The sequence below is a fragment of the Schistocerca piceifrons genome, chromosome 9, assembly GCF_021461385.2.
Source record: "Schistocerca piceifrons isolate TAMUIC-IGC-003096 chromosome 9, iqSchPice1.1, whole genome shotgun sequence".
NCBI lineage: Eukaryota > Metazoa > Arthropoda > Insecta > Orthoptera > Acrididae > Schistocerca > Schistocerca piceifrons.
In genome coordinates this window covers 131,798,990-131,813,092 of record NC_060146.1, presented here as the reverse complement: position 1 = coordinate 131,813,092, position 14,103 = coordinate 131,798,990, and the positions used below count along the sequence as shown (strand labels likewise).

General features: G+C 44.7%; 1 protein-coding gene and 1 non-coding gene across 2 annotated transcripts in view; both read right to left on the bottom strand.

Moving 5' to 3' along the window:
- The window catches only part of LOC124717069 (secretory phospholipase A2 receptor-like), a 111,916-nt gene that overhangs the window by 16,104 nt on the left and 81,709 nt on the right, over positions 1-14,103 (bottom strand). The window contains exons 4-5 of the mRNA XM_047243752.1: positions 4,979-5,230; positions 14-400 (exon numbers count right to left, since the gene is read on the bottom strand). Coding sequence (XP_047099708.1) covers positions 14-400; positions 4,979-5,230 — 639 coding nt within the window. The remainder of the gene's footprint in view (positions 1-13; positions 401-4,978; positions 5,231-14,103) is intronic.
- On the bottom strand, positions 7,088-7,170 carry Trnas-gga. Its single transcript is given in 2 exon segments — positions 7,088-7,121; positions 7,131-7,170. It is a non-coding gene; the product is annotated as a tRNA-Ser (tRNA).

The window sequence follows — 14,103 nt, the reverse complement described above, 5'->3', positions numbered from 1 at the left end:
GGCATGTACTAACCTGTCTCAGTGACGAAGTCGCCCTCGACAGCTTCGTCCGTGAAGCCTATCAGGTAGTAGTCGTTGTTCACCTCGAGTTGGCGCACCAGCGCCAGCCCTCGGCTCCAGGTGTCGGTCACTGCCAGCGTCGCGTTCTCAGAGCGGCAGGCTTCGGCTGCCTGTGCGTGCGCTTTCTTCTCCCGGTGCACTCTGTAGAAGCGCCCCGCCTCTGAGAACCAAGTGTAGGTATCCGGTACGCCCACCGAAAGACGGCGCTCGCAGAAGAATGGTGCCGGGTTGCTGCACTGCTCGTCGTTCACCAGGCCGTCGTCGCGGACGTCGACGCAGTCCTCGTCTCTGTCGTTGTTGGGTTCGTTAGGCTGCCACGGCAGGTACGCTGCTGGCCGACCTGCCACACAACAGGGGCTTCAGCAAGAAACAGCACTGGGTCGGGTGTAAACTTACATCGCGGCACGAGTCCTGCGCCAGTCTACTAAACCTTACAGGCTGCATGGTCGTGGCTTGTGAAACTTCTTTGTTCCCAACATTTCGTCTGGGGCTTTGTGAGCAGAGAATTTCATGGACAACAACCTCATCCCTCCTTCTCCCCCCCCCTCCTAAAAAAAAAAAATAACCCTGCCTCGGGCTGAGATTGTGTAGTGCGCGTTTCTGCCGCTAGGCGTGCGTGTATAGTGCAGCTCAGTCCCAGTTCAGTGACGCCTGTGTCGTCTACCTGGCTTGTTCATCTGCAGCGGCTGTTTTTGCTAGCGCTGTTTTGTTATTGTTTCCGTTTCTTATGACAGCAAGTTTAAGTGAACAAAGTGCAGTGGTGAAATATTTTGTGTCGTCTACCTGGCTTGTTCATCTGCAGCGGCTGTTTTCGCTAGCGCTGTTTTGTTCTTGTTTCTGTTTCTTATGATGGCAAGTTTAAGTGAACAAAGTGCAGTGGTGAAATATTTTGTGTCGTCTACCTGGCTTGTTCATCTGCAGCGGCTGTTTTTGCTAGCGCTGTTTTGTTCTTCTTTCCGTTTCTTATGATGGCAAGTTTAAGTGAACAAAGTGCAGTGGTGAAATTTTGTTCTCTACTCCGTAAAAATCCTGCTGAAACGCTTTTAATGTTGAAAACAGCTTACTGACATGACGCTGTGGGAAAAACTCAAGTGTACGAGTGGTTTGCTCGATTAAAAAATGGCGAAATGTCGATTGATGACAACCCTTGTTCTGAACATCCAACAAGTGCCCGAATCGACGGAAATATTGAAAAAATTCGAGAGCTTGTGCTTACAGACCATTGACAGACAGTTGACCAACTGTGTGAGATTAGTGGGGTATCTTGGAGCTCAGTCCAGCGAATTTTAACGGAAGATTTGGGAATGAAAAGGGTTGCTGCCAAGTTTGTTCGTCGGGTTCTGACTCAAAATCAAAAGGAACGTCGAGTTGAAGCATGTGGTGCTTTGAAACAACAGCTTGAAACTGATCCAGATTTTCTGTCAAAGGTCATTATTGGTCATGAGTCATGCTGCTATGGTTACGACCCAGAAACAAAGCAGCAGTCAAGTCAATGGAAGACGTCATCGTCACCCCATTAAAAAAAAATGTCGTCAAGTCAAATCAAACACAAAACAATGATGATTTGCTTTCTTGACGCAAAGGGCATACTTCATTCAGGGTTTGTTCCCCTAGGTCACACTGTCAGTCAAACCTTTTATTTGGAAGATTCATAAAAAAACCTGATTTTTGTCAGACAGGAAACTTGTTCTTCCACCACAACAATGCACCTGCACACGCAACACACAGCCGTCTCTGTTAGACATTCGCCTAAAAAGGGCATGGTTCCACTACCTCACGATCCTTACTCGCTTGACCTGACTCTAGGTCATGAAAGGACACCGATTTCATAACACTGACGAAGTCAAGAAAAAAAACAAAAACAAAGGAGGAGCCATATCTAAAGATGACTACAAAAAATGTTTTGAACAGTGGTAGCACTGGTGAGACAAATGTATTAGTTGTAATGGAGAATATTTTGAAGGGGATATGGTAGTTCTGTAAACAAATTGAAAATATACAGCTTTTGAAAACGCCCCAGCCGAGCGACCGGGATAGACGGGAACATTTCCGAGGCTGGGACGAGGCCGGCCGACGTGCCGTTCGCGAACGAGACCGATCATTTCTCGTTCCCGGGAACTAAAAGTAGAAATCCGCGACTGAAGTGAACTATGAAAGACCGTTCCTTAGGATTCGTTCCTCGTTTGTTCCGTTCATCTTGGTGAAGCGTTGCTTTGGACCCGATAGTTAGCGAAAGACCCATCTCTACCTAATACCATCTAGGGCCCCCGCGACGTGGCATGGACTCGACTAATGTCTGAGGTAGTGCTGGAGGGAAATGACACCATGAATCCTCCAGGACTGTCCATAAACCCGTAAGAGTACGAGTGGGTGGAGATCACTTCTGAACAGCACGTTTCAAGGCGTCCCAGATATGCTCAATAATGTACATGTCTGGGGAGTTCGTTGACCAGCAGAAGTGTTTAAACTCAGAAGAGTGCTCCTGGAGCCACTCTGTAGCAATTCTGAACTTGTGGGGTGTCGCATTGTCCACTTGGAATTGCCCAAGACCGTCGGAATGTACAATGGACATGAATGGATGCAGGTTAACAGACAGGATGCTTACGTACGTGTCAGCTGTCAGAGTCGTATCTAGACATATCACGGGTCCCATATCACTACAATTGCACACGCCCCACACCATTACAGAGCCTCCGCCAGCTTGAACAGTCCCCTGCTGACATGCAGGGTCCATGAATTCATGACGTTGTCTCCATACCTGTACACGTACATCCGCTCGATAAATTTGAAACGAGACTCGTCCGAGCAGACAAATGTCCAATGTTGCCCAGGCGAAGTGTATAGCTTTGTGTGGTGAAGCCTCAAGGGTACACGAGTGGGCCTTCAACTCCGAAAGCCCATATCGATGATGTTTCTTTGAATGGTTCACACGCTGATACTTGCTGATGGCTCACCATTTCCTGATATGCACGGTGTACTCGTGAAATGGTCGTACGGGAAAATTCGCACTTTGTCGTTAGCTCAGAGATGCTGTGGCCCGTCGCTCGTGCGCCGACGATAACACCACGTTCAGATTCACTTAAATCTTGCTAGTCTGCTATTGTTGCAGCAGTAACTAATCTAACAACTGCGCCAGACACTTGTTATCTTATATAGGTGTTGCTGACCGCAACGTCGTATTGTGCATGTTTACATATCTCTGTATTTGAATACGCATGCCTATATCAGTTTCTTTGACGCTTCAGTGTAATATAGAGCCAATATCACGTATTAAGACCGATAGTTTGCAATAAATAGGGCGCCTTTCATCCAGCAAAACCAATCTTGCCCAGAGGAATGGCGCTGAAAGATGGTGAGAACGTGGGTTTTATAGTTTATAAAGTACAATATACACTACTGGCCATTAAAATTGCTACACCACGAAGATCACGTGATACAGACGCGAAATTTAACCTACTGGAAGAAGATGCTATGATATGCAAATGATTAGCATTTAAGAGCATTCACACAAGGTTGGCGCCGGTGGGGACACCTACAACGTGCTGACATGAGGAAAGTTTCCAACCGATTTCTCATACACAAACAGCAGTTCACCGGCGTTGCCTGGTGAAACGTTGTTGTAATGCCTCGTGCAAGGAGGAGAAATGTGTACCATCACGTTTCCGACTTTGATAAAAGTCGGATTGTAGCCTATCGCGATTGCGGTTTATCGTATTGCGAAATTGCTGCTCGCGTTGGTCGAGATCCAATGACTGTTAGCAGAATATGGAATCGGTGGATTCAGGAGGGTAATACGGAACGCCGTGCTGGATCCCAACGGCCTCGTATCACTAGCAGTCGAGATGACAGGCCTCTTATCCGCATGGCTGTAATGGATCGTACAGCCACGTCTCGATCCCTGAGTCAACAGATGGGGACGTCTACAAGACAACAACCATCTGCACGAACAGTTCGACAACGTTTGCAGCAGCACGGACTATCAGCTCGAGGACCACGGCTGCGGTTACCCTTGACGCTGCATCACAGACAGGAGCGCCTGCGATGGTGTACTGAACGACGAACCTGGGTGCACTAATGGCAGAACGTCATTTTTTCAGATGAATCCAGGTTCTGTTTACAGCATCAGGATGGTCGCCTCCGTGTTTGGCGACATCGCGGTGAACGCACATTGGAAGCGTGTATTCGTCATCGCCATACTGGCGTATCACCCGGCGTGATGATATGGGGTGCCATTGGTTACACGTCTCGGTCACCTCTTGTTCGCATTGACGGCACTTTGAACAGTAGACGTTACATTTCAGATGTGTTACGACCCGTGGCTCTACCCTTCATTCGATCCCTCCGAAACCCTACATTTCAGCAGGATAATGCATGACCGCATGTTCCAGGTCCTGTACGGGCCTTTCTGGATACAGAAAATGTTCGACTGCTGCCCTGGCCAGCACATTCTCCAGATCTCTCACCAATTGAAAACGTCTAGTCAATGGTGGCCGAGCAACTGGCTCGTCACAATACGCCAGTCACTACTCTTGATGAACTGTGGTATCGTATTGAAGCTGCATGGACAGCTGTACCTGTACACGCCATCCAAGCTCTGTTTGACTCAATGCCCAGGTGTATCAAGGCCGTTATTACGGCCAGAGGTGGTTGTTCTGGGTACTGATTTCTCAGGATCTACGCACCCAAACTGCGTGAAAATGTAATCACATGTCAATTCTAGTATAATATATTTGTCCAATGAATACCCGTTTATCATCTGGATTTCTTCTTGCAATTTTAATGGCCAGTAGTGTACATGCAGTGGCGCGGCACAACACTCAGAAGAATTTCAGTTAATTCAAGGAATGGGAATCTTACGAGTCTTGTGTGTAAAGACCAGAGAAGTCAAATATACAGAAAAGAATTGTAGGCATGTTACCATCCAGTCCAGTGAATATGCCTTCGCTGGCTTGATCTGAGATCCCGACGTAGGCGTACCATATCCCTTTCTCTTTGGAGAAGATCTGCTTCAGCCCGTCATATGCGTAGCGGTCTGGAGGCACCGCCAGCTGCGCCCCTTCTTCCTCGCAGACCTTCTTGGCTGCGGCCCACGGCTTGAAAGTGCGGTGGAGCCTGACCAGGGCGTAGCCCGGTACATAGTGGTAGTCCCGCGGAATCTCCGGCACCTGGGCTGCAACAGACATAGGGATATGACATCACATATCAGCCTGGATGTATTTGTAAAACTACACAATAAGACGCGCAAAAATTACACAGGGTGTATCAAAAAGAATCAACCGATTTAAAGAAATCGTATCTATAATGTTATTTGAGATATATGCGTGAAGAACGTACTGTTGGAAAGAGCAAACTCTCGAATCTTCCTGGAAGATTAAAACTGTGTGCCGGACTGAGACTCGAACTCGGAACCTTTGCCTTTCGCGGGCAAGTGCTGTACCAACTGAACTACCCAAGCACGACTCAAGACCCGTCCTCACAGCTTTAATTCCGCCAATGCCTCGTCTCCTACCTTCAAAACTTCACAGAAGCTCTCATGCATACCTTGCACGCGAAAGGCAAAGGTCCCGACTTCGAGTCTCTGTCCGGCACACAGTTTTAATCTGACAGGAAGTTTCATATCAGCGCACACTCCGCTGCAGAGTGAAAATCTCATTATGGCCAGCAAACTCTCGAGTTTTACGTAGTTCGCTCTAGGTTGCTGCAGCGTACGCCAACTTCAGTTCTAGTAAAAATGGTGTCGGGTCAACAGAAAGCGTTTTGTTTTCTACGTTTTGCGCAGTGCCGGTAGGTAATAACTGTTCAGCATGACCTTCGTACTAGGTATGGTGTGGACCTTCCTAAGCACAGAGCATTAGACGATAGTATGAACGATTCCGAAAACAGGTTGTTTGCGTAAAGGTAAATCGCCGGGCTGCCCCCGAGTGTCTGACACAGACGTCGAACGCATCCGCCATAGTTTCACAAGGAGTCCGCAGAAATCTGTTCGCCGTGCGTCTCGACAGCTCAACATAGCCCCGCTGTCCGTCTGGCGTGTGTTGCATTGACGTTTGCACAGGAAACCCTACAAAATTCAGTTACTGCAAGCTCTTCGTCAAGGCGACAAACAACAACGTGTGGAATTCTGTAAGCCGGCCGAGGTGGCCGAGCGGTTCTAGGCGGTACAGGCTGGAACTGCACGACCGCTACGGTCGCAGTTTTGAATCCTGCCTCGGGCATGGATGTGTGTGATGTCCTTAGGTTAGTTAGGTTTAAGTAGTTCTGAGTTCTAGGGGACTGATGACCGCAGAAGTTAAGCCCCATAGTGCTCAGAGCCATTTGAACCATTTTTTTTGTACCTCAAGACATGCTCGCTGCAGTGTGGGGACAATCTGAATACCGCATTGACATATGCCGTGCATTTCAAGGGGGGCATATTAAACACCTACGAAAAGGTATGAAAAAAACTTTTGAGTTTCCCGTTCATAAAAAAACAAAATTAATTGTATATATTTATTAGTTTCAGAAATACAGACGTGCCAAATTGGATGATTCTTTTTGGGATTACGGAAGTGTCCGATTCCAGCCGTCTGCTTTGACACTTGACGTTACCAATATGCCGGAAATGGCTATTCTTAAGCGTCTCCAATATAGTGCCTATGATGTCACTACATACAAACGGCAAAAAACACGAAAATACGTATCAATAAGACAATAACATCTCCCTCCAAAAATACAATCAAACTAACGGGACAACGGCAGGAAATTGGGGGTTTTAGGGTGAGGGCAAGCTAAATATAATAGTAAAAAAAACACACACACACACCACGATCCCAAAACACACAAAATGACGAACAACAAAAAAAAAATTACAAAATCTACAGGAATCGGACACTTCTCTCGACCTATATAGGTCAACTGCAGCTGACGATACCAAAAAAAATGGTTCAAATGGCTCTGAGCACTATGGGACTCAACTGCTGTGGTCATAAGTCCCCTAGAACTTAGAACTACTTAAACCTAACTAACCTAAGGACATCACACACATCCATGCCCGAGGCAGGATTCGAACCTGCGACGTAGCGGTCGTGCGGTTCCAGACTGTAGCGCCTTTAACCGCTCGGCCACTCGGGCCGGCCAGCTGACGATACCAAAACAACAATGTTTACAGCAAAAACTTATGAAATTGGAATCAGACAATTCCCTTGACCACAGCTGAAGAACCCAAAACACCAATACCTGCATATAAAACTGTACGAAAATTGTAATCGGTCATTTCCCTTGACCTATATCGGTCAACCATAACTGTTGTACGAAAAAAACCAACACCTACAACTACGAAAAACAGAACCAAAACCACAACGCCTCTAAAATTCAAAAGTCAAACATCACTACTTAAATTAAAACACATTCGATACACAACAAATACATGAAACATTACAACTTGAGAAAAATAGACAAAAAAAAAACAATTACTTACCACAACAAGTTTCGGCGCTGCAAAGTAGTAGGTCGGCCATCCCAAACACACACACACACACACACACACACACACACACACACACACACACACAGGGCGCCATCGAACACAACAAGACGACATCTACAAACACAACCAACTCAAACTGTACGCCGTAATGTCGTCACACACCACAACACCCTTACGTCATAGGTCAAAGCAGACAGGTGGAATCGGACGCTGCTGTTGACACTTCTTTTTATACAGCCTGTAGTTCCACTGCAGAAAGGTACATCTGGCTACTGACAACCTACATTTAAGGCTGTGAAATATCTGCGACACTATCACTTTTCTGGAAGTGGAGTTCTTCAACAGAAAGAACAGTTCAGCAATTCCATCAATTATCATCAACCTGAGCTGCCTCTCATTTGCTCCAGGGGATTTCACGAACTGGTACTCCTGTTTGCGACCAGCGGCCTTGCCTCATTGAATACACCGGTTCGCGTCAGGTCACCGAAGTTAAGCGACACCGGGCGTGGCCGGTACGTGGATGAGTGACCGCGTAGGAACCTCATGTGCTATTGTCTATTTTCTCTTTGCCTTTCCGGCAATGGGCAGGAGGTGCGGCGGCGTGAAGTTCCTGATCACCGGGTTTCGCGTCAGTGCCCTGGATTAAATTTCAAACCCCTCTGCAGTGCCTGATGTAGTGATGACCTAATGTAGTGATGCCATGCGGCACCGTTGGTGGTGATCTGTCTGTCGGATGGGGACCTTAAGCTCGGCCGCCCCTTTGCGCAATCCGAGAGGAGTAGCCTATGTGCACAGCGGTTAAACCCCTCCCTTCCCTCATCTGCGTGCAACTCTAACGTGACACCACACTATACAAGCACCCATTGCAGTCATCCGCATGAGTGAGATACACGTCAGCTAGTGAAGCGTATTTGTCGGTGGTTTGATCACATTTCTGATAGTTGAATAAATATTAAATACATAACTTGGCCATATTTATCTGTCGCACAACGGATATCAGTAGGACGTAAAATGGACGTTTGCGGGAGAATACGTAAGCATGCATGCACTCTGGTAAAAATATCACGTTTATTCAAGGGCAGCTGAATAAAATTATAAGCTAAACGACTACTAAAAGAGTCAGGTTACCCTCCATTCAGAGGCTGTTGCTCGCAGCGACCGTTATTTTGATTTGTAAATGATAGATTTCAGCTATCAGTCGTCATTTGGAATTTTATTCGCTGATCTAGATTTCAGCTAGCAACTAGCCATTCTCAATGCACTATCCTTCGTTGGTTAATGGATGCCTTTTGGTCTGGCTTTGTACAAAGTTCATTGAATACTGAATCTATTGTTTACAAATACTACAAGAGTGATGGTTGCTGTTCTTCATAACATTCTCGGCTGAGTTACAAAATCACATTTACATCTGCGTCTTGGAGACCCCAGCACGATTTATCATTAATTATTAATTATGGAACGGTCAGAGGAATCTTTCAATGGCGACATTCACGCTCATATACACATATAATAGATATTCAGGACAAATATAAGAATAAAGAATACTTCACCAGTACGTACGTGGTTGACCAACGGTCGTTCCCTGAGTGCACGAAGCAAGTGAACAAGAATTCATCGGTAAGAATAAACTGTTTACTTATATGGATATCGTGGCTGTTATTTCGGACATGTCCGAAAGAATAGACACCATATCCATATAGTTCTGGTAACCCGGCCATGGCCTTCTTCTTCTGTGCGGGTGCACACATATCCCCCGAATTCTTGCGGGACTTGGTAAGAATGTCTTCCACGAGTAATGAGTGTGCTGGGGTGTGACACTACGAATGTAGTGTGTGGACATACAAGGTGAGAATGTGGGTCGCGGGAGGCGTGCGCGAGATAGTGCCTGCAGTCGCACTATCCTCTGTCGCCTCGGTGGTTCAGATGGATGAAGATGCACCTGTGGTATGGGGGTAGCATCCTTGATTAGTAAGAAAAACGTTCTCATTCCTGGGTTCGAATCTCGCCACTGCTTACATTTACAACGAACGAATACGAACAAAATGAGACTACCAAAAAAAAAAAAAAAAAAAAAGATGGATAGAGCGTCTGCCATGTAAGCAGGAGATCCCGGGTTCGAGTTCCGGGCAGGGCACACATTTTCACCTCTCCCCCTTGATATATATCAAATCCCCCCGTCAGCAGCTGCAGGTATTAATATAATTCTAATAAACTGTTAATAGTTGCACCATAGAAGAAATTCTGAAACTAATTTGGAAGTTTTACCCCGAGAAACAGTGACTGTGACATGCGACCACTCTCACAGCCGCGAGCACGTGGTCGTCACAGACAAAAAGTTTGCACGAAATGAGCGGTAAAATTCAGAATAGCTGACAAAATTGGACACGATTCATTACCGTGGCTCACGATCTGCAAACTTATGGCTCTCAGATCCGTACTTGGCACGTACTGAGATGACGAATACACGTGGAAATTAGATTACGAACTGAAATCTAAATTAGCGAAGTTTCAGAAATCTGTGCCACGCGGGCTAGCGCCTTGTCAAGGTCCGCGATGCCCCCACTCCTCCCCCCGTCTGAAGATCGAGGAGCCCTCCCTCGGGCGTGTGTGTATGTGTGTGTGTGTGTGTGTGTGTGTGTGTGTGTGTGTGTGTGTGTTTGTGTGTGTGTGCGTGTGTGTGTGTGTGTGTGTGTGTGTGTGTGTTGTCCTTAGCGTAAGTTAGATTAAGTAGTGGGTAAGCTTCGATGACCTCAGCAGTCTGGTTCCATAAGGTCTTACCACAAATTTCCAATTTTCAGAAATCTGTTCAATTATACCATACTCGTGAGATCAGCAACGAACTAAATCTGACTGAACTGAGACGATACATAACGAGTCCACATGTTTGAATAGGGGGAGAGCAGAACAATGACTTGCATGCATGGCTAAGTGCAACTGGTTATAAAGTTCTAAAATTAACAAGAAAATTCCGTATCCCTCTCAATGAGCAATGAGCGGTGGGAGCAAGACGTTAATTTTAATGGCAGTTGAAATCTACAAAAATAAGGTAACGATTTAATTATGAATAGACACATTTACTTAGTCTGTGTCGCCCGTGTCGCGTCTCCCGGAACACTGCCGAGTGAGCCCTTTTGGAACCCACGCTTTCCGTTCTTCCGGAAGTGTCCAGAGACATCCCTGTTGTGTGGTGCCAACCTGTACAAGAGCTTCGTCCAGGGTGAACAGAAACCCCTTTGCTACCAGGTACGTGCTTTATAGGGTTGTCTGTTCTGCCACAGTAGCAGACTACTTTTCGTCCTACAGACTGCCGCGCGGGGTAGCCGCGCGGTCTCGGGCGTCTTGTCGCGGTATGTGCGGCTCCCCCCGTCGGAGGTTCGAGTCTTCCCTTGGGCATGGTGTGTGTGTTGTCCTTGGCGTAAGTTAGTTTAAGATTAAGTAGTGTGGAGGCTAAGGGACCGATGACCTCAGCAGTTTGGTCCCATAAGACCTTACAACGAATTTCCAGTTTCCCACAGATGTAGATACTGAAATTTACCTTGTACACTCTAATCCATGCTTTTCATTCATCAGGTGAAAGGAGGAAAGGATGTATCTACTGACACATTTCACATAAATGTATTGAATATGCGTGTGGGGCTCCGATAATTACCAAAAATCTTAGTGACATAAAGGTAATATACCTTGTGGCTGTTGTAGACACACTCACCTGCTCAGTCTTTTTTTGATGAGGTTTACAGTTTGCGCCCAGAACTGAGGTGTCAGAGGTGAGTTAATTACGTTGAATGTTAAACAAAATAAGAGGCTCATGCAGAGACCCTTCACAAACAAATGTCACACTTCACGAAGGAAAGCTGACAGCGTATTTGAAGGATATGGAAGATCTTTCAGATCAGACAGCTGAGCCTGCCCTTTGGGGTCTCCCAGTCAGTCATGCTATACGACTTTACTGTTTTCACAATTTTTTTGATACTGACTGGAATTATATTTGAGAATTTCGTCTTAAATTTATAAATATAATGTTGTTATCTAAGTTTCTACTTATTTGCTTTAAAAGAGGAAGTTAATTAGATCGATTTCATATGGTTCTGTGCCTGCGTGCCAAGTGAATTCCTTACTAGGGTAGTACCAGTAAACCCCCGACCTCGAACCTGATTCATTAGAGAATCGACCTCTCGTGTGTAAAACAGCTTTTAACCTCTATTACCTTACGAAAGAGTTAGTGTGTTAAACATTTATTGTTAAGAAAATAAGCGAGAAAAATTTAGAAAAGGTTTCAAACTATGTTTAAAATTTGTTGGAATTCGCCATTTACCCTAAGTGGCGAGCACTAAATGCGTAATTTGCGATTAGTTGTAAGCAATAGCTACTTTTTCAAGCATCTCAATTTTTATGGCGTCATATCTCTTGAAATACGTATCGTAAAGTGACATAATTTTGCAGGCATGGCCAGTAATACATGTGGACATTGTCTGCAAAATGTATTACCAATAGAGTTAGTAGCATAGAAGTAATAAATAAAACGTTATGCTCGATGCTTACATTTTACTGCACGAACAGCGAAAATATAGTAAGCGACAAGCTTTCTTCCTTTCATCATTTTTGGTCTCGTCGACGACAAAATGAGGTTTGAAATTATGTATAAAGTTTGTAGGAAATCGCTAAGTTCTTTCTTTCTCAAATACTGTATGAATATAGTTCGGGAACTTTGCACGCTATGGGCCTCACTGCCTCGTCACATATACAGTTTCTAACTGTGCAAATGGTTCAAATGGCTCTCAGCACTATGGGACTTAACATCTGAGGTAATCAGTCCTCTAGAACCTAGAACTACTTAAACCTAACTAACCTAACGACACCACACACATCTATGCCCGAGGCAGGATTCAAACCTGCGACCTGACTGAAGCGCACAGAACCGCTTGGCCACACTGGATGGCTTTCTAACTGTAATAGTTGTCTTGCTGTGTTAAATATTTAACATAAGATTGTACCTCTTAATGATTAGATTATGAAAGTATTTTACATTTTTAAATCCTATCAGAAATTGCGAGAAATAATGAAACTCAAATTTTTGTTTCTCCTGCAAGCTTTTTGATTGGCAGCCTGCAACAGGAACCTTGAACCATGAACTATACTTAACAAACAGAATGGAGAATGTAGTGCTGAATAATTCAGACATATCGGAAAGGTAGAAAATTTTAGTGAGTGGAGGAAAATAAAATTACAAAGGGAGTCCCACAGGGTTCAATCATGGGTCCACCCTTAGTCATTATATATCTGTATGAACTTACACTTATCATTCACTAGGCAAAATTGGTACTTTTTGATGAAATTACTGGTGTTATACTATATCCCATTAGAGAGGAAGCAACGGAAGAGATTGTTAATTATATTTTATGAAGAATTGCTAGGTGGTTCTCTGAAAATGGACTCTTCCTAAGTTTCGAAAAAGCACTCTACATTCAGTTCTGTACAACAATTAGTTGTACCAACAACTGATGTAGCACATGATCAGGAGTCAGTAAACAGGGTAGAATGCTTCAATTTTTTGGGTGTACATATTGATGAAAACTTGAACTGGGAGAAGCATATTACTGAGCTTCTCAGACAATTAAGTTCAGCTACCTTTGCTCTTCGTATATTTGATAATGCTGGAAAGAAAGTATCAACTTCCTGATACATTTTGCATGTGTCTTATGGAATTATTGTTGGGGTACCTCATCGGTAATCATGTATACATATGTTGTAAACTGACTGGTTCAACGTCATTTCGATAAAAGAATCCTGCATATGGTATATGGACCTTGTAACTAACTAACTAAATGATTTCGCTGTTTACTGATCTAGCTTCCGTTAACAAAGGGTCAGATACCGATAATCATACTATTAAAAAAATTATGCACTGCGCAGTTTGGCGTTACTGCACGGAATTATACATAACCAGCAAATCGTCTGCTGGAACTGGAAGTCAGGTGAGATACAGGAAATGTTTCTGCATGATCTGTGTCAACTAAGAACTGAACCTACTATCGTATTAGGAGAAAAGAAGATCATTATTCACCACCCTGAAGACATAATGGTCATTAGAGCTGATACCGAGCTATACTGAACGCGAGTGTTGACGAAAATCAGTTGTGGCTTTGTTGTTAAGAACACATGTTAATTCGTCTGAAGTGGTTTCATAGAAGTATCAGGGAGCTAATGAGGATGACGGAGTACGAAGCTCACTCCTTCAGAAGACCTGTCCGGTGTTTTGACTGCTGTGCCATCTCTCTCAGTGGGTCCTGCCTCAGCCACTAATGAAGGTCAGGCCGCTCGCTAATTGTCCGATGATGTTTACAAATGGCTTCGCGTTCTCACCTTGACCTTTTACATACCGACTCAAGTGATGGTACATTACTCATATTTGTAACAGAAAAACCATTTTCATTGCCACTTTGTCACAAATCATTGATTTACACTCAAAAACAATATACTATAGTGGGATATGATGCAAGCAGCAGCACTGATTTACTACATACAGTGTATACAAAAAACAACACTGACAACACGTAATTTATTGTATACAATGGCAAATG